This window comes from Xenopus laevis, chromosome 2L (assembly GCF_017654675.1).
Source record: "Xenopus laevis strain J_2021 chromosome 2L, Xenopus_laevis_v10.1, whole genome shotgun sequence".
Taxonomy (NCBI): domain Eukaryota; kingdom Metazoa; phylum Chordata; class Amphibia; order Anura; family Pipidae; genus Xenopus; species Xenopus laevis.
In genome coordinates, this window is record NC_054373.1 from 84,752,394 (window position 1) to 84,776,773 (window position 24,380).

The window sequence follows — 24,380 nt, forward strand, 5'->3', positions numbered from 1 at the left end:
TGGCGAAGACTTCACAGGCAAAAATTCTCCCTTTAGCGAATTTGCCACTTTTTTTTTTTTTTTTTTGCTAAATTTTCAGCAAAACTGGACAGATCTGCTAATCCCTATGAATCTCACACCCATCTTTGAAGCACATTGGCTTCACCATTTCAACTTTGTATCTGTAGTCATTTCTCCTCCCGGCAAGAATTCAATTCCACAAAATGCCTTTAATGGTCTCTGAAGAAGGAGGAAAAACAGAAGTGTGCAAGCATTGTGGATGTTGTAGTCCTGGCTGGCAGAGAACTCATTTCTGAGGCATTGTTGCTGTAGTCCAGAGGTGTCCAAACTTTTTGCAACTTGATTTGGTGAGGCGAAAATGTGTGGGGGCCGACCATTCAGCCAGGCATTCTTTGAACCATTAACATCATTTAACTCAGTTAAACAAGGAATTGCGTATCCGTAGCAATAATATTTGGGCACATTAGTGAAATGATTTGCCACTTGGTCTATACTGCTGCCTGTGTGCTGAAGGTGTTAGCAATAGACACATACTGGCACATAGTGATGCACCACTCTAGCTTACTTCTTTAGTTTACTGTACTGGCACGTCAGTACGTCTATTGACACCTTCAGCCCTAAAGAAGTATGTGAGAGCGTCACTATGTGCCAGTACGTGTCTATTGCTAACACCTTCAGCACAGGGGCGATCCTGGCCCCTCCGCCGCCTGAGGCAGCAGCAGCTGCTGCTGCTCCCCCTCACCCGGAAATTCACACTTAAAGTACCAGGAGCGGAATTTTTGCTGCCCCTGGTACCTAGTGGGGCGCTGCTGCCTGAGGCGACAGCCTCAACTCGCCTCATTGGCGAAGCACCCCTGCTTCAGCACACAGGCCGCAGTATAGACCAAGTGGCAGATAATTTCACTAATGTGCCCTAATATTACTGATATGGGATTCCTGATCCCCCTGTGCTGGGAGGTCACATTATTAATTTCATGATGGAGGCTGAGGGCCACAATTGGCCCCTGGGCCTGACTTTGGACATGCCTGCTGTAGTCTATAACAGAGGTCCACAACCTTTTTTGGCCCGGGGGAAGTTTTTTCCAAGGGGGGGGGGTCGGGAGGGGTCAGCGTCCAATTCAGCGCACCACCTTAAAAAGGGGAACTATCGCGAAAATCTAATTTTCCCAGCGGACAGATAGGATGAAAATAATAATATTCTCAAATATATTCATTTAACAGAAATGCTCACTTTTTGAAGGGCATTCAATAATATTACAGGGAGTTAGAATGCTTTCTCTGAGAGCCAGTTCAAGCAATTGCTGAATGGGAGTGGCTATACCCCAACTGTGATGTCACGTAGCAACTAGCAAAGTCCCACCCTCTTCATGCTGAAGTCAAAGCATCCACACACCAACTGTATTCTCTGGAATCTCATTCTGAGAACAGTAAGGCTGTTATTCTTTTATAGTGTGAAAATGCTGATTTTATTGGCAGAATTAGGTTTTCACACTCTCCCAGATCAAAGGCAGGACAGTGCATGGTATTTTTTTTTTGCACATTGCACCTCGCCTCACATGTTGCATATGTCTCTGTAGGTCAATAACAACCAGCCAGCAATTCACTTTGAACAGGCTACTTACTACTGATTCAAAATATGGGTAATTGAACTGGTACAAATTAGCACCTTGGTTTGAAATCACCATCTTTCTGTCTATAAATGTATGTGTGTGACAGTGTGCTTGTGTGTGATTGTCTCCCAGAAACTTGTTTGTGTTTGCTTCAGAAACAGCCATGGAGCCGCAATTCAAGTTGAAATAGGGCTAAAAGGCACAGGTTTTATAGCAGATAAGCTCTGTACAATACAATGGATTTAGTTATTTTATAAGTATTTAAACCTATTGTATTCATTTATCTGTTGCCCACTTATTTGCTTCCATGGCTAGCAAGCATCTTATTTTTATTTTCTAAACAATAGTAATGTTTCTGAGGCAAACACTCCAGTTTTACAAGAGAACCAAGAGTTCATCCTTATTTCATGCTTGAGCATATGCCCTGTATGGAAGATCTGAGCCTGTAAAGTAGTATGCATGTGCATGGGTTATTCACTGGTAGCAATCATAGCCCAGGCTGCAGGACATTGATACAGCTCAGGCACTTTTGGGCTCAGCTATCTGGCACTGATTGGGAAGGTGCCACAGGGTGGGCTGCCCAGGGAAGTGGCCCAAACAGTGATCTGGTACTGGAACCTTATGCATTGGCAGTAGCACTGGCACTTCTATACACTGGCATTTCCAAACACACTGCCATTAGCACTGGCTTTTGCATACACTAGCATTGGTACTTGTACTTCAAACACTTCAAGGCACTTTCATACATTGGCACCACCACATACATTACCATTGGCATTTGTACTTCCATACACAGGGACTCCCATACATCGGCAGTGGCACCACCACATACAGTTTGATTTGTACTCGCACATTACCATTTGGTACTGGAAATTCCATACACTGGCATTGCCATTTGCACCTTCACACATACCGTCATTGGTACTGACACTTCTATACTCAGACACTTCCGCACATTTGTACTGCGCCAACTCATACTGTGACTAGGGTTGCCACCTTTTCTGGACAAAAATACTGGCCTTCCTATATATGTATCTCTTTTCCCTATTAACCCTTTAAGTGCCACAGAACGTAGAATCTACGTTCTGTGGAAAAGTAACTTGAAATGTCACAGAACGTAGATTCTACGTTCTGCAGCACTTCCGGGTTCTGGAGCGGAGGAGCAGCTGTTAGAGCCGCTCGCTCCGTTCCGCTTCGATCCCCTGCCCCTAGGCAACGAGCAGAGCAGGGGATCGAGTGGCCCCTGGGGCGCGATCGCCCAGGGGCCCAAAAACAGCAGCAGGCACGTGTTACTTACGTGTCCTGCTGCTGCAGCCTGCACTGCGATGATCAGCTCCGCCCCCACAGCACAGAGACACGCAGATCGTCGCAGATGTCTTCCTGGGACCCCTCCACATCGTGTGCAACAGTCTTCAGCGACTTTTTCAGGTTAGTGCAACAATTACACACACAAACACACCAACACACACTTATTACAGTAATACACACTTAGATTCACACTTACACATCCATTTTTGGGGATTGGGGGGGGTCACTTACACTCACTGCACTTACACACACGTGCACACGCGCACATAACATGTAATTTACCATTTGTACACACGCACACGCACATACATGGCATTGTGGCTTTTTTTTTTCTTTTTTCTTATCGCATCGTCTCTTTTTTTGCTGAAAAAAATGTTTTATTGCCATTACGAATAGCGTATTCGCTAACCGTACTGTGCAATATCTTTTGTATGTTATTTCAGTGATTATATTGCAATTTTGGGTATTTTGGTGCATTTTTAGCCATTTTATTGAATTTTTAGCCATTTTATTGCATTTTCAGCTCTGCATATGTTGTGTTCACTTGTTTCTAGCCGTATAACCTGTTTGGCCCAGCTAAAATATTCAAACTGTGATTCTGATGGCCGATAACACTATTCTGGAAAAAAAACATTGATTTTTGTGGTTTTATTGGATTTTTTTTCATTTCACTCTTTACTGCCTTATTTTGTTTTGCCTTGTAAATTTTATCTACTATATATCCATTTGGGGGTCTCTGTGCGCCACATAGTTTGGTATATCTATGCATATTGGGCATCAAAGTGTTCAGTAGACCCCTGGCGTTCATATTTAGGATGTTTTATGCTGATACGTTACGAAATGTGGGGCATATAATGGGGTAAAATTCAAGCTTTGTGACGATTTTCAGAAATTTGATAAAAACCGTTATGTTCAGCATTGCTTTGCAGTTTGGCAGTTTGTAGTAGAAACACATATTTACCCATATTGGATTCGTCAGAATGTGTACTTTCTGAAAATATATGGTTTTCTGGGGTCTCTGTACTGTTAGGGGGGTCTAATGTCGCATAATACACACACCAGGTGCTTATATTGCAGCAGCCAGCGCGTCAGCTGTGAAATGTATATACACTATTGTCATTTGGTGGTCTCTGTGCGCCACATAGTTTGGTATATCTATGCATATTGAGCATCAAAGTGTTCAGTAGACCCCTGGCGTTCATATTTAGGATGTTTTATGCTGATACGTTACGAAATGTGGGGCATATAATGGGGTAAAATTCAAGCTTTCTGACGATTTTCAGAAATTTGATAAAAAACCGTTATGTTCAGCATTGCTTTGCAGTTTGGCAGTTTGTAGTAGAAACACTTATTTACCCATATTGGATTCGTCAGAATGTGTACTTTCTGAAAATATATGGTTTTCTGGGGTCTCTGTACTGTTAGGGGGGTCTAATGTCGCATAATACACACACCAGGCGCTTATATTGCAGCAGCCAGCGCGTCAGCTGTGAAAATGTATATACACTATTGTCATTTGGTGGTCTCTGTGCGCCACATAGTTTGGTATATCTATGCATATTGGGCATCAAAGTGTTCAGTAGACCCCTGGCGTTCATATTTAGGATGTTTTATGCTGATACGTTACGAAACGTGGAGCATATAATGGGGTAAAATTCAAGCTTTGTGACGATTTTCAGAAATTTGATAAAAACCGTTATGTTCAGCATTGCTTTGCAGTTTGGCAGTTTGTAGTAGTAACACTTATTTACCCATATTGGATTCGTCAGAATGTGTACTTTCTGAAAATATATGGTTTTCTGGTGTCTCTGTACTGTTAGGTGGTCTAATGTCGCATAATACACACACCGGGTGGTTATGTTGCAGCAGCCAGCGCGTCAGCCATGAAAATGTCTATACATATTGTCATTTGGGGGTCTCTGTGCGCCACATAGTTTGGTATATCTATGCACATTGGGCATCAAACTATTTAGTAGACCCGTATGTTTATATTTAGGATGCTTTATGCTGGTAATGATACATGGACAATACGATGCTGGAAAGTTGAAGCTTTGAGGCAATTTTCAGATATTTCACCAAAACCGCCAAATTTGGCAAAGCCTTGCGACTCAGTAGTTTGGAGCAGAAAGGCATGGGTACCCATTTTAGATTCTGTAGAATGTGTACTTTCCAAAAATGTATGGGTTTGGGGGGTAAACATATATTTCTGTGTTTTTACCCCACAAAAATGCAGACAATGTGCTAATTTTTCATTAGCTGAAGTTACCCACAGGACAATTTGTATGTGCTAACTTCATTTTGGGGCCTCTAAATGCCAGATACTTTGGTAAACCTATGCACAGTGGGCACCAAACTGTTTGGAGGACCCCTGGCAATCACAATTTGGGTGCTTTTTTGTGATACGTAATGATACATGGGCGATATGATGCTGGAAAGTTGAAGCATTGAGGCAATTTTCAGATATTTCACCAAAACCGACAACTTTGGGAAAGCCTTGCGACTCAGTAGTTTGGAGCAATAAGGCATGGGTACCCATTTTAGATTCTGTAGAATGTGTACTTTCCAAAAATGTATGGGTGTGGGGGGTAAACATATATTTCTGTGTTTTTACCCCACAAAAATGCAGTTAATGTGTTGATCTTTCATTAGCTGAAGTTACCCACAGGACTATTTGTATGCACTAACTTCATTTTGAGGCCTCTAAATGCCAGATACTTTGGTAAACCTATGAACAATGGCCACCAAACTGTTCGGAGGAACCCTGGCAATCATATTTAGGGTGCTTTTTCTTAGTGCATAACGATACATGGGTGATATGGTGCTGAGAAGTTGAAGCTTTGAGGCAATTTTCAGATATTTCACCAAAACCGACAATTGTGGGAAAGCCTTGCGACTCAGTAGTTTGGAGCAGAAAGGCATGGGTACCCATTTTAGATTCGGTAGAATGTGTACTTTCCAAAACTATATGGGTTTTGGGGGGCAAACATATATTTCTGTGTTTTTACCCCACAAAAATGCAGTCAATGTGTTGATTTTTCATTAGCTGAAGTTACCCACGGGACTGTTTGTATGCGCTAACTTCATTTTGGGGCCTCTAAATGCCAGATACTTTGGTAAACCTATGAACAATGGCCACCAAAATGTTCAGAGGAACCATGGCAATCATATTTAGGGTGCTTTTTCTTAGTGCATAATGATACATGGGTGATATGGTGCTGGGAAGTTGAAGGTTTGAGGCAATTTTCACATATTTCACCAAAACCGACAATTTTGGGAAAGCCTTGCGACTCAGTAGTTTGGAGCAGAAAGGCATGGGTACCCATTTTAGATTCGGTAGAATGTGTACTTTCCAAAAATATATGGGTTTGGGGGGTAAACATATATTTCTGTGTTTTTACCCCACAAAAAATGCAGTCAATGTGTTGATTTCTCAGTAGCTGAAGTAAAGTCCTGATCAATTTGGATGTGCTAACTTCATATTGGTGTCTCTAAATGCCAGATACTTTGGTAAACCTATGCATAATGGGTATCAAACTGTTCAGTGGACCCCTGGCAATCATATTTCAGGTGCTTTTTCTTGGTACCTAATATAGTTTGGGATATGCGGAGCAGCAAAATAAAACCTTTGAAATGATTTTTCAGAATTTTGAATTTTTTTTTGAAAAACCGCTATGTTCAGACAAGCTTTTATGTTTGGTAGTTGGGAGTAGAGAGACATAGTTACCCATTTTGTAATCGGCAGAATGTGTACTTTTCAAAAATGTATGGTTTTCTGGGGTAAACCTACGGTTTCAGGAGTTTTTGCCTTGGAATCTAAAGCATGCCGTTTTCTGCCTTAGTGCTTTCAAAATTCGGCAATATACTGCCGGGAGTTTTTGAGGCACAGAAGTCCTAAATCTCCCTAAAACTATACATATCTGGTATTGGCACGTTCGAGAGACATAAGGCTTTCCAAATCAGTTGGATTTTCATCCGTAAAATGAAATATTTTTCTGGTATAAATTGATATACGATGAAAAATGGTAATTTTTCATTTTTTTTTTGGTATTTAGCACTATAAATTTTTTTGCACAGGTGGAAATACATGAAAACTCAGGCAGATTTAGAAAGCTCAGTTTCTACCGAAAAAAACAATGTATAGTTTTCCTAGGTAAACTATAGGTTTCCCCTCAGAAAATGCCCCTAAAGTGAGAGAGCACAAAATGTTTCAAAAACGGCTGGCATTTCGCGTAACCAAAATGTGAAATTCTGTTGGCACTTAAAGGGTTAATAACATTGGATCAACCATAATATTTACTGGTCAGGTGGCAACCCTAACTGTGACATTGGCACTTCTGTACATTGGCACAACCACTGGCACCTCCACACACACTGTCATTGTTACCAGGACTTCCTTACAGGCACCTCAGGTGTTCACTGGCATTGGTACTGCTACTTTCACATACTGGCATTGGTACTGCCAGCTACACCTACCCTCCTTATATGTACACCTGCCTCACCCACCTTCCACTTTCACACTCACCCCTGCTACTTCTATCACTCTCATACCCACTCCTGCAACTCCTACCATCCACTCACGTTCACCCCTGCAACCCCTACCATGCACTCACACACTCACCCCTGTAACTCCTACCATCCACTCACACTCACCACTGCAACCCCTACCATCCACTCTCACACTCACCCCTGCAACAGCAAGCTGCCTCAGGCGGCGGAGGGGCCAGGATCGCCCCAGGTTTAGTAAGGATTTAAAGTGCATGGTGTGACCTCCGCATATTTCACACTCCTTGCTGCTATGTGAGGGTTGGTTGGCTGCCTATCCTAAGGCCAGGGAGCAAACATAGGGCATGAAGTAGTGATGTGTGGGCCTACCTAACACCCGCAGGTTCGGGCCAACCTTGCACCCCCCTTTCCGGGTCACAGGCAGGTCTGGGTTGAGCTCTTCTTCCTATTCCTTTTTATAGATGCGCGCCTGTTCGCCCTCCCCTTTTGTGACATTATTGGCGGGGCGGTGCGGGTCTATAAAAGGTAGGGGGAAGGCGGGCGGGTATTGGGCAGGTGTGGGTAAAACCTGACCCCCACATCACTAGCATGAAGGGAGAACCTTTAGAGAGATACTATTATAGGTGTAATGCTTGTAGATTGGATAGTTTACATTAACCCTTTAAGTGCCAGCAGAATTTGACATTTTGGTTTCACGAAATGCCAGACGTTTTTGAAACATTTTGTGCTCTTTCACTTTCTTTCATTTTCTGAGGGGAAACCTTTAGTTTCCTTAGGAAAAACATACATTGTTTTTTTCGGGAGAACCTGAGCTTTCTAAATCCGAGTTTCATGTATTTCCACCTCTGCAAAAAGATTTATAGCGCTAAATACCAATGAAAAATTCCTATTTTTAATAATATATGAATTTATACCAAAAAAATATTTTTATTTACTCATGAAAATCCAACTGCTTTGGAAAGCCTCATGTCGCTCGAACATTGCCAATACCAGATATGTATAGTTTTAGTGAGATTTAGCACTTCTGTATAGCAAAAACTCCCTGCAGTATATTACCGAATTTTCAAACTACTAAGGCAGAAAACGGCATATTTTAGTTTTCAAGGCCAAAAAATCCTGAAACAGTAGGTTTACCCCAGTAAACCATTTAGTTTTGAAAAGTACACATTCTGCTGATTCCAAAATGGGTAACTGTGTCTCTCTACTCCTAACTACCAAACATAAAAGCTTGTCTGAATTTAGCAGTTTTGATGAAAATGTATTAAAATTCTGAAAAAAACACTTCAAAGATTTTATTTTGCTGCCCCTGATATCCACACTGTATTAGGTACCAAGAAAAAGCACCCTGAATATGATTGCCAGGGGTCCACTGAGCAAGGTGATGCCCATTGTGCATAGGTTTACCAAAGTTTATGGCTTTTAGAGACACCAATATGAAGTAAGCGCATAAAAATAGTCCTGTGGGTAACTTCAGCTAATGAAAAATCAACACATTGACTGCATTTTTGTGGGGTAAAAACACAGAAATATATGTTTACCCCCCAAAACCCATATATTTTTGGAAAGTACACATTCTACTGAACCTAAAATGGTGACCCATGCCTTTCTGCACCAAACTACGGAGTCAAAAGGCTTTCCCAAAATTGGTGGTTTTGGTGAAATAACTGAAAATTGCCTCAAAGTTTCAACTTTCCAGCATCGTCCATGTATCATTATCAGCATAAAGCATCCTAAATATGAATGCTGCCCAATATGCATAGATTTACCAAACTATGTTGCGCACAGTGACCCCCAAATGGATATATGTTAGACAAAATTTACATGGGCAAAAAGAAGCAACAAAGAACAATGGTAAATAAAAACCACAAAAAGCAATGCTTTTTTTCCCACCTAGTATAATCAGCAGTCAGAATTACTGTTTGATTATGTTAGCTTGGCCACATATGTTTTACAGACAGAAGCAAGCAAACAACACCCATGCAGAGCTGAAAATGCAATAAAATAGCTAAAAAATACTATAAAATGGCTAAAAATGCACCAAAATCACAAAATTGCAATATAATAACAGAATTAGCATGCAAAAGGTATGCGCAGTACTGTTAGGGAATACGCTATTCACAATGGCAATAAAACATTTTTTTCAGGCAAAAATAAAAAAGGGTGCACTTGCTCAGTCTGCTACCCAGTGGCAAAGCTTTGGATGTGAGTTTAACCCTTTCCCTGCCAGCCATTTTGTCCTAAAAGCAACATCTACTGCCAAGCAGTTTTTTTAGACTTTTTGTACTCTTTCACTTTAAGGGCTTTTCCTGGGGGGGGGGGGTCTTTTAGTTTACCCAGGAAAACAATATGTTGTTTTTTTCAGGACAACCTGAGTTTTCAAAATATGCTAGAATTTTGGTGTCCACTTCTGTAAAAATATATAGGCTTCTAAGTGTAAAATCCTGTTTCACATAGTACAATCACATATATCAGAAACATAATTTATTTTATGTACAAGAACACAGCCGATTTGTATAATTCTGTCTCCTCAATGCACAATACCAAATATATAGTTTTATGGAGATTTATCACTTGTATATATCAATATCTATAAGCAGTACATGGCCAGATTTCCAAAGCAGCGCTCCACAAAATGGCATACTTCTGATTTCAAGGCCAAACATTCCACTAACAGTAGGTTTACACTAGAAAACTATCCATTATTAGAAAGAGCAGATTCTGGGAAATCAAAAATGGGTAAATATATTGTTGTACTCCAAACTACCAAGTTGCAATTTTTTCCTAAATTTATAATTTTATATAGAAATTGGTGAATTTTTTGAAAAATGATATCTCCACACATCATTAGGACGAATGTACCCAGGAGTCCATCGAACAGTTTGATGCCCAATATGTATAGGTTTACCTAAGCAGGTGGCATATAGGGGCCCCAAAATGAAGACTTCTATAAGGTACTGCAAAATCAACACATTTACATACTTTTTTCTATCTCCCCCCCCCCCAAAAAAACTATGTTTCACCCCAGAAAACCATATATTTTCAGAAAGTACACATTACACATAGATATACCAAAGTAGCTGGCATGTGCGGGCCCCAAATAAAAATTGTGCATATGAGTTTCTCCGCTGCCGATTTGCCTTCTTTGCACAAAGACCTGTGACTGCGCATTGTGTGCCAGAAGATTCTCCTAACAGCAGAAAGACCCCCCAAAACTATATATTTTTGGAAAGTAGACATTTTGATGAAACCAACAAAGATAAAGACATCTTTCTATACCAAACTACAAATCTATTCTAAACAGAGGTTTTTACATTTCTGAAAATTGCCTAAAAATGTTGCAGTTTGCCGCATTTATCTCACACAATGAGATACAATCGCTGCAATCCCTGGAAGTGGAGTATGCAGAGCTATTGCGAAGCAGAAAGTGCGTGGGTGGCTCTGCAGGGAGGAGGAGGTAAGTGAAGTAGCAGATGCGTCATGCGCTTGCGTCTGCTACTTTGGAAGTCAGACCTGAAACGATCGCGTCTCAGATTAGACGGTGGCAAAAGCCACAGATGCAGCGAGAACAGCTCAGCTGCTAAAGAACGTACCTAGTACGTTCTTGGCAGCCTGAGCATTTGCCTGCCAGCACATAGGCTGTACATGCTTGGCAGGCAAAGGGTTAGATGCCACTTTGCCATCTGAACGTGAAGCTATTGCTGAAGCCAATGACCATGAAATATCCTAGGGACGCTGCATGAGCTTTCAAGCCTAAGTCCCTCTGATAACCGCAAGTGATTGCTTATGGTTTTTTATGTGAGCGCCTGAGAGAGAGCAGCGCCACTGCATCAGCCAGAGACTGCAAGAGACTTGCGCCTATGATAGATGATAGGTGGCTATGAAAAGAAAATACAATCATTCAACATGGGTTCCATATTGCACTATGACGTTTCAGATACAGTATATGGACACAGGAGGCAAATTCTCATTAATGTAGATTAGGCTTCAGCGCTTCCAAATATGGGGTCTGGACATCTTTATAGATAGACAAGTGGTGAGCTACTATCCCATTGATTGATGGGAAAGGGGTGGATAATAATGACGCCTGCATCTTTTTTACAGCCAAACAGAAATTCATATATCTGAAAATTGTTGACATTTGTGACACTATGAAGTTCACCTTAAACCTGCACCCAGCAAAAAAGTTTGCTCATACCCAGCGGGCAGCTCTAAGCTTGACTGTCCTTACTGTTTAACACTTAACAGGACTAACATTACCTTCATCGCCCATTTCACTCTTTTATGAATAAACAGAAATAAAACTTAGCCAATATGTTTTACTAGATGTTTATATGACAATAAAGTTAGTTACCAATGCTCATTTGAGAAAAAAGGGTATGTTACTCCTTTAATAGCTAGAAGGAAAATAGAGACACCTGCTGGGGTGGGATGTATAGATTGTGTAAACTGTCTGTGTGCCCCTGAAGGCAGCATGAAGCTTTCCCATAGAAAGAGTTAACAGAACAACAGTGGAATGCAGTTATGTTGTCCTTATACCTCACCTCTTCCTCTAACAAGCTCCTCTGGATCTCCGTATATCACATGCTGAGTTTCTGAAGCTCAAGCCCAGACTGCACCATTGTAGCTGTTTGAAGGAGGGGAGATGTAATCTGATCCATCTGTCCTGCTGTTAGAAACCAACCAGTGCAGCTGTGTTTGAGAAAGTTCTCCCCCCTCACAAGTATTGTGGGCTGTTCACCTGTCCCGGTAGCTGCTCTCAGCCGGCAGACTATTACTTTTGTGTTTGTGTGTGTAGGGAGAGGTGCTGAGCTGCTGCTGCCGACTTGAGATTGAGCCTCAAGCCCCCTGCTGCCCTCCTCTCCCTGACGTGCCCGAGCATATCAGCCTGCACAGGACATCAGCTCGGCACGCAGCAGCCATCCAGCAACCACTGATCAGTCTGATACTGCCCATTCACCTGCTGGCTACATGAGCTCGGCACTATAAAAATTATCTTTTACAAAGTACTGATTTCTAAGGGTTTTGTAGGGCTGCTGCTGGCTGTGACTGTGCAGCTTTGTCCCTGCCACTGATGGGCAAAACCTGCATTGGAGCTGCTGAAAGGAAAATCGCTGGGCATGTTTAGCCTAGTAACATTGCCTTTGAGTGACAAGCAGACTAGCCAATAAGACAGGAGGTGTGCCTGTCACTCATTTGCATATGACTCCGACGCCAGACTGCAGGAGAGGAGAAGCTCAGAGCAGTGTGAGGGATAAAGAATGAAAATATTTCAAAAACGGTAAAAAATTTTTAATAAAAAGCATTTAGACAAATACTTAACTTTACCTAAGGATGCTTTTTAAGCATTATGAATTTCGCGATAGTTCCCCTTAATTATTCGGCGCGGCGGCCCAGTTCAGGACTGTCCGCAGCCTGGCGGTTGGGGACCCCTGGTCTATAAGATCATTTACAAATCACTTTACAAATTATTAGCATGTCATTTTCTTTCATTATCCACATTTTTCGACGTTTTGCATGGGCATACCCTTTACTTTTGACAAAACCAGACTCTGGGAGTTCCACAAGTCTGCACTTGGCAAAATCCCTCTCAGTTTCGACTATGGAGAGTCGTGTGAAACCATGCAGTTTCCACACGCGACTTCCAGTTTACCGGCGCACGTCACCTTATGGAAATACGACACTCGCAAGTCGCAACCCATTACCGGAAAGTGCTAACCTGCGTATTTTTTAAAAGAACTTTTATTATATTACAACTCAGAACAAATCCCTGAGGTGTTCAACTACTGTAGGGCCACGAGCGTCTTTGTTTTTAAGAATGCGTGTCATTCCCCACGAACGATGAAGGAGCTAGCACGCTCAACCCAGTGCACTACACGGTGCGCTGTTCTCCTACTCGCACGCACAGGCTTTTCTGCGCGCCCCCGGATCGCCCTTAGTGCGCGTTCCCGCTCCACGCTTGATCCTCGCTCGTAGTTGCACTCTCCCGGTGACGCCGCCGCTTATCTGAGGCTACCGAATAGCTTGTTCGCGGTGATTGTAAGCCGAGTGCGGGCGGGATAGCCTCAAATTGAGCCGCATTTACGCGGAGGCTCCTTTTACCTCCTTTTTACTACACGGCGAGGCCTCCGTTGGTCGGTGAGGCTTTCCCCCTCCCCTGGCTCCGATTCCGTCCTTAGAGAGACCCCAACCCGGAGCAAATATTCCGGAGAAAAAGAGACTCCCGGAGAGGACAGCAGCGGAGATGGAGGCGGTGGGGCCTGGTGAGTTGGAGATGGGAGGGGGCAAAGCGGAAGCGAAAAGGCAGGATATCTCCGAGCTTGGTAGGCCTCACCTGGGGGTAGATTGCTGTTTGATGTGAAGGTCCGATAAGATTGCGTGGGTATAGTGGGGGCAAGAGAGCAGTATTTGTGCAATAACTCTCACGAACGTGTGCTCCATGGCTCGGGGGTTTGTATGTTGTTGTTTTGTTGCCATTTAAAGCCCAGCACAGTGGCTTGCTGGGAACACAGCGCGAAGCTACACGGACTCAGTTGCTAATCGCAGCCGCTGCTTGCAAATCGTCGTCGCAACCACAGCATATTTTATTTACTTTTTGTGGTGGGAGGCATGCTGGGAGATATAGTGTAGTACGTTCTGTTTATTCGTTTTGTGCACATTATTTCATGTTGCTGCGAGACTGCCAGGATCCTCTCCGCTAAATAAACAGCAAATCAAAATATACAAAGGTCAACCGACAAGCTCCTGAAACTACAAGCGCTGTCCCCCATTCACACCAATGGGAAATGTGTAATAAACCTGATTGTGAAAGCTTTCTTGCCAGCACTTTCACCCTTTTCCTATTCAAATAAATGGGAGGTGGTATGAGACACTAATATGCCACCTGCCGAAGGGGTAGCCATGCTTAGAAAGCCCACTGTTAGATGCTCTAAGGAGCTAAAGGAAACGTGTTCTGTATAAATTCTGCTGCATAAACGTTATATTTACTACAGCAACAACAACTAAAAATCTCGAAAGAGGCATTGTATTAGTAAAGATATAATGGAAGACTTTCTCTATGGATAGGATGGATATGTCATTGTCTGGGCAATAGGAGTAACATTCTACTGAAGTCTATGCTTATTGTATTGTTTATGGTTGCAATGGGAATTCTTGGATGAGGAGTCTGGGCAGGTTATGCCATGGTGCATACAATTCATAGTAAAACATATCTTTACTTGTGGAGATGTATTTGTGACTTTCTCAGGATTAAGTACACATTTGGGAAATAAAAATTATAACTCCCCTGGGCTTAAAATTTTGAAGAAGATGATTTATTTTACAGTAGGACAAGGATCTTAAATATGCATTGTAACTGTGGCAGGCCAAATTAAAGGGATTCCGTCACAGGAAAACAAGTTGGGTTCCCCCCCCCCAAAAAAATGCATCATTTAACAGTGCTGGTACAGTAGAATTCTACACTTAGATCCATTTTTTTTAAAAGAGCAGCTGTGATAAACAGCAAATAAACATTTGCTGCTGCATTGCTAGTTGAAGTAATATCCCCCTCCTAATCCTCCAGCAGCCCATAAACAGAACAATGGGAATACATTGGAAATTAAAGCTACACCATAAAAATCATGACCAAATCCCTTTCAAGGAACAGTAACATCAAAAAGTTAGTGTTTTAAGTTATTTATACAATACCGATAAGCTCTGAAGAATCCTATTGTTTACTACAGAGTTTCTGTTTTCTGCTATGAATCCTGTGCATTTTCTCCTTTTTCAACTTTGAATGGCTGCACCCATGGCTACACAGCATTTTGTTTATATATTATAAACTATAAGTAGCGTTTCTGAAGTAAACACTCCAGTTTTACCAGTGCTGGGCAACAGTAAATTATATTTTAATTACTATAAAACTCCTTCATTTTTTGGTGTTACTGTTCCTTTAAGGTTCAAGGCATTTATTAATTGTGGATTTGCATGACTTTTCCACTTCAGCTGCAAAATCGAAACCACCTTGAATATATTTGGTATCTTTTGAAAAGGCAAAGTGCACTGCAATATAGAATGTAGAATTGACATTAAACTGCACAGGTTCAGTTGGAGGCATATAAACACTCTTCCTTTCTGCTGTAGAACATATGGCAGCTGTGGTGTAACTACCAGGGGTTCTCTCACACCCAGACCCGCACCCCATTGGGGCTAGCTGGAGCTGCATAAACATTATCATGGTCTGCTGGCCAGGGTCATTTTTTTTTTTTGAGTTCAGAAGGGAGGGGTGGCAGGGAGCCCAGGTGATTATCCCGCACCCAGGCACACCTGAGGCTGGTTACGTGGGTATAATTGAAAAGGTTTGTGAACCCTTTAACTGGGTTTACTGCATTAATTACACATAATAATGTTGTCTGAACTTGAACTTAAATATATATTTCCAGAATTTTTTTTTTTTTCTTTTAATGCAGATATACCTGATTCCACAGATTGAAAGTTTATATCTGTTTGCAGGTATGTGTTTTCAGTGTAGTAAAACCTTCATCTTGTTCAGTTGTGATGTGATTCTTGGGCTTGGTCTCTCTACTTTACAGAGAATCTGTGCACTACTCACTGTGGAAAGCAGAGGAACTTCAAGTCCTAGAATCCATCACTTCCCAATTGAATGTGAGAGATGGGTTGCATTACACTGTAAACCTAAGAGATCTTGTGAAATGTCTTAGGGTAAAGGCAGACTTGTGTACTGAATGCTTCTCTCCAAATGAGGAATATTTGTGAGGCGGAGAGAAGTTGATTGACTGAAACTGGTGGCTTCCAGTATATGCACTTAAGTACAGTTTCCACATATGTGTGGCCACACAGAGTCAACAAAGATTGGCTTGAAAATACATGCTTTCATGTTTTTCGGGCTGATCTCTCCTCTGCTGAGCTCTGTTGATTTACTTCTGTGTTTTGGGTCATTGTTTTATAACATCACCCAACACTTTTTACATTCCAGTTTTGAATTATCTGTACTATATATAAATAACTAGTTTCAGTTTCCAACTGCATGTTTCTTCCTATGTAAATAACTAGTTTTATTTTCCAGCATCATGGTTCATAATATGTTAACAGAACGTCACATAGCCAGTACACAGCCACAGATAAACCCTCTGCATAATGGACTGATGTTTATCTGTAAGCCCCAACAGCCCCATAGCTCCAATCATGCTAATACAATCAACATAGTGCCTCCATGAAGTCTCTGTGAGCTCCCTGTGACATCAGGGAAGGGGGGCAGGGCTTGCTGGTGTTGGACTATATAAAAATGAGTGCGTCTGGTGCTAGGAGCTCCGCAAACTTTGTGCGGCAGTCTACCCCTACCCGCGGTCTTCAGGTCGGCCCACACATCACTATTTTGCAGCATATGCCTCTGTCTTCAACCATTGGTTGAAAGGTGATCATTATCCTCTTAAATCATTGTATTTTACATCCTTGAGGAGCATGAGACGGCATCAACCTCCCATTCCTGGTGGTTTCCACTTTTCAGTTTCTGGGGTAAATACAAGTTTTAAGCTGGGCATAATCTTATAATATTGGCATATACTAAAACCACTTTGGGACCAGGTCCTCTCCTGGTTGCTCTGCACTCCCTCCCCATGCATTGTTGGAAATGCTATATTCTGTATTTTTACGTGGCAATGTTTAAATACATTTAAACATACCTCCCAACAGTCCCGGTTTTGACCGCTCAACCCGCAGTTCCAGATTGTTACTGAAATGTCCCGACGTTCTATTTGATCTCTTGCACTGAACAGCCAGAAAAACATACAAAGTTTCTAAAATTTAATTGGTTTTTGGCAGAGAGCCCAGAATACTGTATGTGCCAGGTGCACTTAGATACTTTTGTAACAATTTAAGATAAGCAAAAAGTAATTGTAGCAATTTAAGATAAGCAGGTCTGTTGGGGAACTGATTTGTAGCTTAAAGTGGTTGTTCACCTTCCAAACACTTTTTTTTTCAATTCAGTTGTTTTTAGATTGTTCCCCAGATAAAGACTTTTTTCAATTACTTTCCATTATTTATTTATTTTTTACTGTTTTTCCAAAATATTAAGTTTAAAGTTGAATGTTCGTGTCTCTGGCAGCTCAGTAATTCAGGTGCAGACTCTGAACTGTTACAATTTTGCAACATTTAGTTGATACATTTCTCAGCAGCATCTCTGGAGTATTAGTTACTATTATATCAATTCTAACAGCTGCCTGTAATGAAACCTAGAGATTCTGCTCAGCAGGAACAAAGATAAGAAATGTATCAACTAAATGTATCCATTTAGAACAGTTTACAGGGTCGGCGACCTCCCCATCCCAGGGCTGCTTCAGAAGGTGAAAAATGACACTTTACACTTTTATATTAGAAAAACGGTCACACATAGAAAATAGAAAGTCATTGGAAAAAGTTTTTTTATTTCTGCTGATCTATCTGAAAACAACTAGTTGTTTGAAGGTAAACCACCCCTTTAGAGGAACGGTTTAGTGTAAAAATAAAAACTGGGTAAATAGGTTGTGCAAAATAAAAAATGTTTCTAATATAGTTAGTTAGCCAAAAATATAATGTATAAAGACTGGAGTGACTGAATGTCTAACATAATAGCCAGAACACTACTTCCTGCTTTTCACCTGGATGCTACCTGTGTAGCAGTGGGGGACATCCATTCAAAGGAGAAAAGGCTCAAAATACACAGCAGGTAGGAGATGAGCTCTATATAACATAATGGTGTTATCTGTAATTCCCATTTAACCTGTGCCATATAGCCTTTTTTTGATTTCTGCCATTGCTACACAGCAGCTTGTTTATATGAACTATAGTAGAGTTTCTGAAGCAAACACATCAGTTTTACCAGTGCAGGGCAACACTACATGATATTTTCATTTAAAAAATTTTTAAAACATCATTTTTTGGTTGGTACTGTTCCTTTAATTCTTCATCACAACAGATGTGTGCCCTTAGAGTCTGTACATATTGTAGTTGTATAGTTACTCTTAATTAGAAAGTAGGAAATTAGAATTAGTGAGGCTATAAAGAACCTGAAGTAGACAGCTTATCAGATTTTATGGTACATCCTCTTGTTCAGTCACCAAGACCTGCCTTGCTGACTGTCTTACAGAAATGTGTAAACAGGTGGACATCCTTAATACACATGTTGGCAGGCATCTTTGTTGCTTCTCTGCATTTTTTCAGGCATATGTTAACACAAATGGCTTTAGTGTGGAATGTCTTTGTTTTGGTTGTTTTCATGGTCTTAGCAGAATTTCTGATCTACCAGGATTCTCTGTCAATAGACTTTCTGTACATGCCCAGATAATTGAGCAGTATGGTCACAATTGGCCTAACTGACTGAGCAAATCAGGTCGTTGGGCTAGATCTACTGTACGTTTGCAATGCTAGTATCTTTACAGTAGGTGTAAAGTGTCTCATTAGAATTTTATTTTAAAAGGTAAAATATGCAAACTATTTGTGAATTCTATGAATATGTAATCACATGCATTGGTCATTCTATGTATCTGAGCTTCACTAATTGTCAGATTCAGATTGGTGGAGATTCAGGGATTGCAGTTCACGGCAGCCATTTTCCGGGTCTTCTGTAATCTAAGACTGAGACCGGTGAAGCGGCGCATGCACAGTTGGAGCATTTTAGTTAAAGAGGAAGGAAACCTAGTTGGCGCAAAAACCCTCACCCTCCTCCCGTGTGTTGCCCACCCTCCCTCCTCCCCCCCTGGCCTACCCGTCCCGCTGGGCAAATGCCCCTAACTTGTTACTTACCCTTCTGCGCAGGTCCAGTCCAGGGAGTTCACAGACGACATCTTCCACGCGATCTTCTTCCTGCTTTGAACGGCATTTTGGAGCATGCACAGTAGGAGCGTTTCGCCGGTACGGATCTACTGCACATGCGCCAAAAGTCACAAAGTACTTTGGCGCATGCGCAGTAGATCGTACCGGTGAAATGCTCCTACTGCGCATGCGCCGTTCAAAGCAGGAAGAAGATCGTGTGGAAGAAGATGTCATCTGTGAACTCCCTGGACCAGACCTCCGCAGAAGGGTAAGTAACAAGTTAGGGGCATTTGCCCAGCGGGACGGGTAGGCCAGGGGGGAGGAGGGAGGGTGGACAACACACGGGAGGGGGGGGGTTTGCTCCAACTAGGTTTCCTTCCCCTTTAAGGGATGAATTCTCCTTTAAAATCTTTTAGATAAATTCCCAAATCAGTTTTTTTTTTTTTCTTTAGTGGAAGATTATTTTGTCAGTTGCCTTCAGTGGCTACTTAAATGCTTGTGCGTTCTATAATTTTTTTTCCCCCTCTCTGCCTTAATTTCAGGCCCTCCACCGACTAACCTCTTCCAGCCTCCGCGGCGTCCTGGCCTGGGAACACTGGGAAAGCCAATTAGGCTACTGGCCAACCATTTTCAGGTTCAGATCCCGAAGATCGATGTCTACCATTATGATGTGGACATCAAGCCAGAGAAAAGGCCAAGGAGAGTCAACAGGTAATATAAACTACTGTATATACATTTAGTTATCATGCTTTTAAAGATGTCTGATTATTATTATTATTTACAACAAACAAGTTTATCCTTTTAATTAAAATAAGGTTACTGCCATTTTTGCTAGTAGATTTTTTTACTGGTCATGTCTTTGATCAAGTGGCATTATTCTGTAACTATCTTTGCAGATTAGCCACTAAGGAGTAGCAAGTGACACAGCAGTAGAATAAAGTCTCCCTGCATACATCTTTTAATGTGGATAGATTAACAGATGAAATCAGATCTAATCCACTTGAGGATGCTTTGAGAATATGCTGTATAGCTAAAGGAAATCTATAGCGTAACTGAAATTTTAATATAAGCTTAAAGGATAACTAAAATCTAAAATAGATGTAGAAATAATGCTATATAGAAGATATATAAATAATGCTGTATTTTGTATACTAAACATGAATTTACTGCACCACAAGCATTTTAGCGGGCATTCCCCCATTAGGAGTTTAGGAATTGGGAGACTTGTAGGAGAACTATATGTTCTCATAAAACGTAACCAATAGAAAATGTTTTTCTTTAAGGAGTGGTTAACCTTTAAGTAACGTGTAGTATGTTCTAGAATGACTAATTCTAGGAAACTTTTCAATTGATTTTTTCCTTTTTATAGTTTTTAAATTATTTGCTACCTTCTCTTTCCAGCTTTCAAATGGGGGCCTCTGACCCCCATCTAAAAACAAATTGTTTCCTAAGGCTACAAATGTATTGTTATTGCTACATTTATTATTACTCCTCTTTCTATTCAGGTCCTCTCCTATTCATATTCCAGTTTTTATTTCAATCAGTGCATGGTTGCTATGCTGGTGATACAGGAGTTAGTGGATAGTGGCATTTGTATGCAGGCCAAGAAACCACTGTATGTGAACATAGACCTAAAGGGGTGGTTCACCTCAAGTTAGCTTTTAGTATGTTACAGAATGGCCAATTCTAAGCAACTTTTGGCTGTCTTTTTTTTTTTATTTATTTTTTTTAATTACAGTATTTGCTGCCTTCTTCTGACCCTTTCCAGATTTGAAAATCTAAAATTAAATGCTTTGTAAGGCTACAAATATATTGTTTTTGTGATTACTCATCTTTCTATTCAGGCCCTCTCCTATTCATCCTTATTCAAATTGATGCATGGTTGCTAGTAGGGATGCACCGAATCCACTATTTTGGATTTGGCCGAACCCCCGAATCCTTTGTAAAAGAGTCGGCCGAACCGAATCCGGATCCTTATTTGCATATGCAAATTGGGGTGGGACTGGGAAACATTTTTTACTTTCTTGTTTTTAGACAAAGTCACATGATTTCCCTCCCCACCATATTTGCATAAACCAATTTGGATTTGGTTTGGCTGGGCAGGATTCGGCCGAATCCAGCTGAAAAAGGCCGAATCCCGAACTGAATCCTGGATTCGGTGTATCTCTAGTTGCTAGGATAATTTGTGCCCTAGAAATCAGCTGAAAGGGCAAACTGAAGAGCTGCTGAATAAAAAGCTAAAAACTTTACAACAATAATAAAAAATGAAAACCAATTGACTCAGAATATCCTTCTCTACATCATACTAAAAGTTAACTCAAAGGTGATCAACCCTTTTAAGGCTGCGGTGTCCTACCATGAGGCTTAAAATCCCTGATTTCAAGATTCTTGTCAAAAAGTATATATGTATCTGTAACTATTGCTATTTTATCTTGATCCACCATTTTGTGCTGTTTGTTTAATGTTTAAAGCATCAGATGGGATGTACATTTACTCCGTTATTCAGTAAGTGCAGCCAACTGACACCATAGAATTACTGTAAATTTGTTGATTCTTCTGTTCTGCAGGGAGGTGGTGGATACAATGGTACGTCATTTCAAGATGCCGATTTTTGGAGACAACCAGCCAGGTTATGATGGTAAAAGGAACATGTACACTGCTCACCCACTACCAATTGGCAGAGACAGAGTAAGTAATTTATTAGGGAATAATGGCACATTTCCTGTAGAATGATTAATTACATGCTTTAACAGATTTATAGTACAGGTATGGGATCCGTTATCCGGAAACCCATTATCTCGAAAGCTTGAAATTACGGAAAGTTGGTCTCCCATAGACTCCATTCTATCCAAATAGTCCAAATGTTTTAAAACTATTTCCCATTAATAAAACAGTACCTTGTATTAGTTGATCCTAACTAATATATAATTAATCCTAATTGGAAGCAAATTGTGTTTATTGTTTACATGATTTTCTAGTAGACTTAAAGGGATCCTGTCATCAGAAAACATGTTGTTTTTTTCAAAACGCATCAGTTAATAGTGCTACTCCAGCAGACTTCTGCACTGAAATCCATTTCTCAAAAGAGCAAACAGATTTTTTTATATTCAATTTTGACATGGGGCTAGACATTTTGTCAATTTCCCAGCTGCCCCTGGTCATGTGATTTGTGCCTGCACTTTAGGAGAGAAATGCTTTCTGGCAGGCTGCTGTTTTTCCTTCTCAATGTAACTGAATGTGTATCAGTGGGACATGGGTTTTTACTATTGAGTGTTGTTCTTAGATCTACCAGGCAGTTGTTATCTTGTGTTAGGGAGCTGGTTACCTTCCCATTGTTCTTTTGTTTGGCTGATGGGGAAAAAGGGGGGGTGATATCACTCTAACTTGCAGTAAAGAGTGATTGAGGTTTATCAGAGCACAAGTCACATGACTTTGGGCAGCTGAGAAATTGACAATATGTCTAGCCCCATGTCAGATTTCAAAATTGAATATAAAAAAATCTGTTTGCTCTTTTGAGAAATGGATTTCAGTGCAGAATTCTGCCGGTGCAGCACTATTAACTGATTCATTGAAAACATGAAAACATTTTTTTTTTCCCCAAAGCATTCTGGATAACAGTCCCCATATCTGTACCACCTTTAACAGTCTTGCCTACTCAATTCAATGAATTAGCAAACTTGTAAGAAATCTATTGGCGTTTGGATGAGTGGGGTTTAGCATCATCGCTTTCCATACTTATTCCTTGCTCTTTTACTATAGTCTGCTTGTTAGGTTTTGTTTTTATTTTAACATCACTTTTCAATTCTGTCATGAGTAGTTGTCCTGCAGAAGAAACTCAAATTATTTTAACCATTCCATACACATGGTTGTAGCTTAAAGGGATACTGTCATGGGAAAAAAAATTTTTTTCAAAATGAATCAGTTAATAGTGCTGCTCCAGCAGAATTCTGCACTGAAATCCATTTCTCAAAAGAGCAAACAGATTTTTTTATATTCAATTTTGAAATCTGACATGGGGCTAGACATTTTGTCAATTTCCCAGCTGCCCATGTCATGTGACTTGTGCCTGCACTTCAGGAGAGAAATGCTTTCTGGCAGGCTGCTGTTTTTCCTTCTCAATGTAACTGAATGTGTCTCAGTGAGACATGGGTTTTTACTATTGAGTGTTGTTCTTAGATCTACCAGGCAGCTGTTATCTTGTGTTAGGGAGCTGTTATCTGGTTTCCTTCCCATTGTTCTTTTGTTTGGCTGCTGGGGGGGAAAAGGGAGGGGGTGATATCACTCCTACTTTCAGTACAGCAGTAAAGAGTGATTGAAGTTTATCAGAGCACAGGTGTCAGATTTCAAAATTGAATATAAAAAGATCTGTTTGCTCTTTTGAGAAATGGATTTCGGTGCAGAATTCTGCTGGAGCAGCACTATTAACTGATTCATTTTGAAAATTTTTTTTTTTCCCATGACAGTATCCCTTTAATAGCAATGTTTGCTTTTAAAATGGTTTATTTTTAATACAGTGTTGTATTTTCGAAGGTTGATTTGGAAGTGACCCTTCCTGGTGAAGGCAAAGACCAGACTTTCAAAGTCACTATTCAGTGGGTCTCGGTAGTGAGTCTTCAGCTTCTTTTAGAGGCTCTCTCTGGACATCTAAGTGAAGTTCCGGATGATTCTGTTCAGGCGCTAGATGTAATCACTCGCCATCTACCATCCATGAGGTATTTTCAACAGTTATGTTGCTCAAGTTAAAAATATATGATTGTGAAGCTGAAATTTGCTTCTTTTTTAAGGGAACTTTTATAACAGAAGAGTCTATATATTTATATAGTGTTGTTATGTACTACTTGCATTTTGCTTTTATATCTCTAGGTATACACCAGTTGGACGGTCCTTCTTCTCTCCTCCTGAAGGTTATTATCACCCACTCGGTGGTGGCCGAGAAGTTTGGTTTGGCTTTCACCAGTCTGTTCGTCCAGCTATGTGGAACATGATGCTCAATATTGATGGTATGTGGTCTCTACTTAGAAGCAAAAATTCTAAATATAGATCATGCAGAGATGAGTGCAACAGTTAAAGGAGACTTTTTGTATAATACTCATTTTCTAGTATAATGTTTCCCTTCCTTACAATATGTTTTGGTGCTAGAAAAAAATGTTTCAAAAGCTTTTTACCACCTAAAGC

General features: G+C 40.8%; 1 protein-coding gene across 3 annotated transcripts in view; it reads left to right on the top strand.

Moving 5' to 3' along the window:
• The window catches only part of ago4.L (argonaute 4, RISC catalytic component L homeolog), a 70,835-nt gene that overhangs the window by 18,919 nt on the left and 27,536 nt on the right, over positions 1-24,380 (top strand). The window contains exons 1-5 of one of the 3 annotated variants that reach the window (XM_041581102.1): positions 12,899-13,741; positions 19,748-19,916; positions 21,773-21,893; positions 23,736-23,917; positions 24,069-24,205. In XM_041581102.1, coding sequence (XP_041437036.1) covers positions 13,663-13,741; positions 19,748-19,916; positions 21,773-21,893; positions 23,736-23,917; positions 24,069-24,205 — 688 coding nt within the window. In that variant the 5' untranslated portion in view covers positions 12,899-13,662. Of the gene's footprint in view, positions 1-12,898; positions 13,742-19,747; positions 19,917-21,772; positions 21,894-23,735; positions 23,918-24,068; positions 24,206-24,380 lie in introns of those variants that run through there. The other 2 variants (XM_041581103.1, NM_001096105.1) reach the window with 2 other exon arrangements.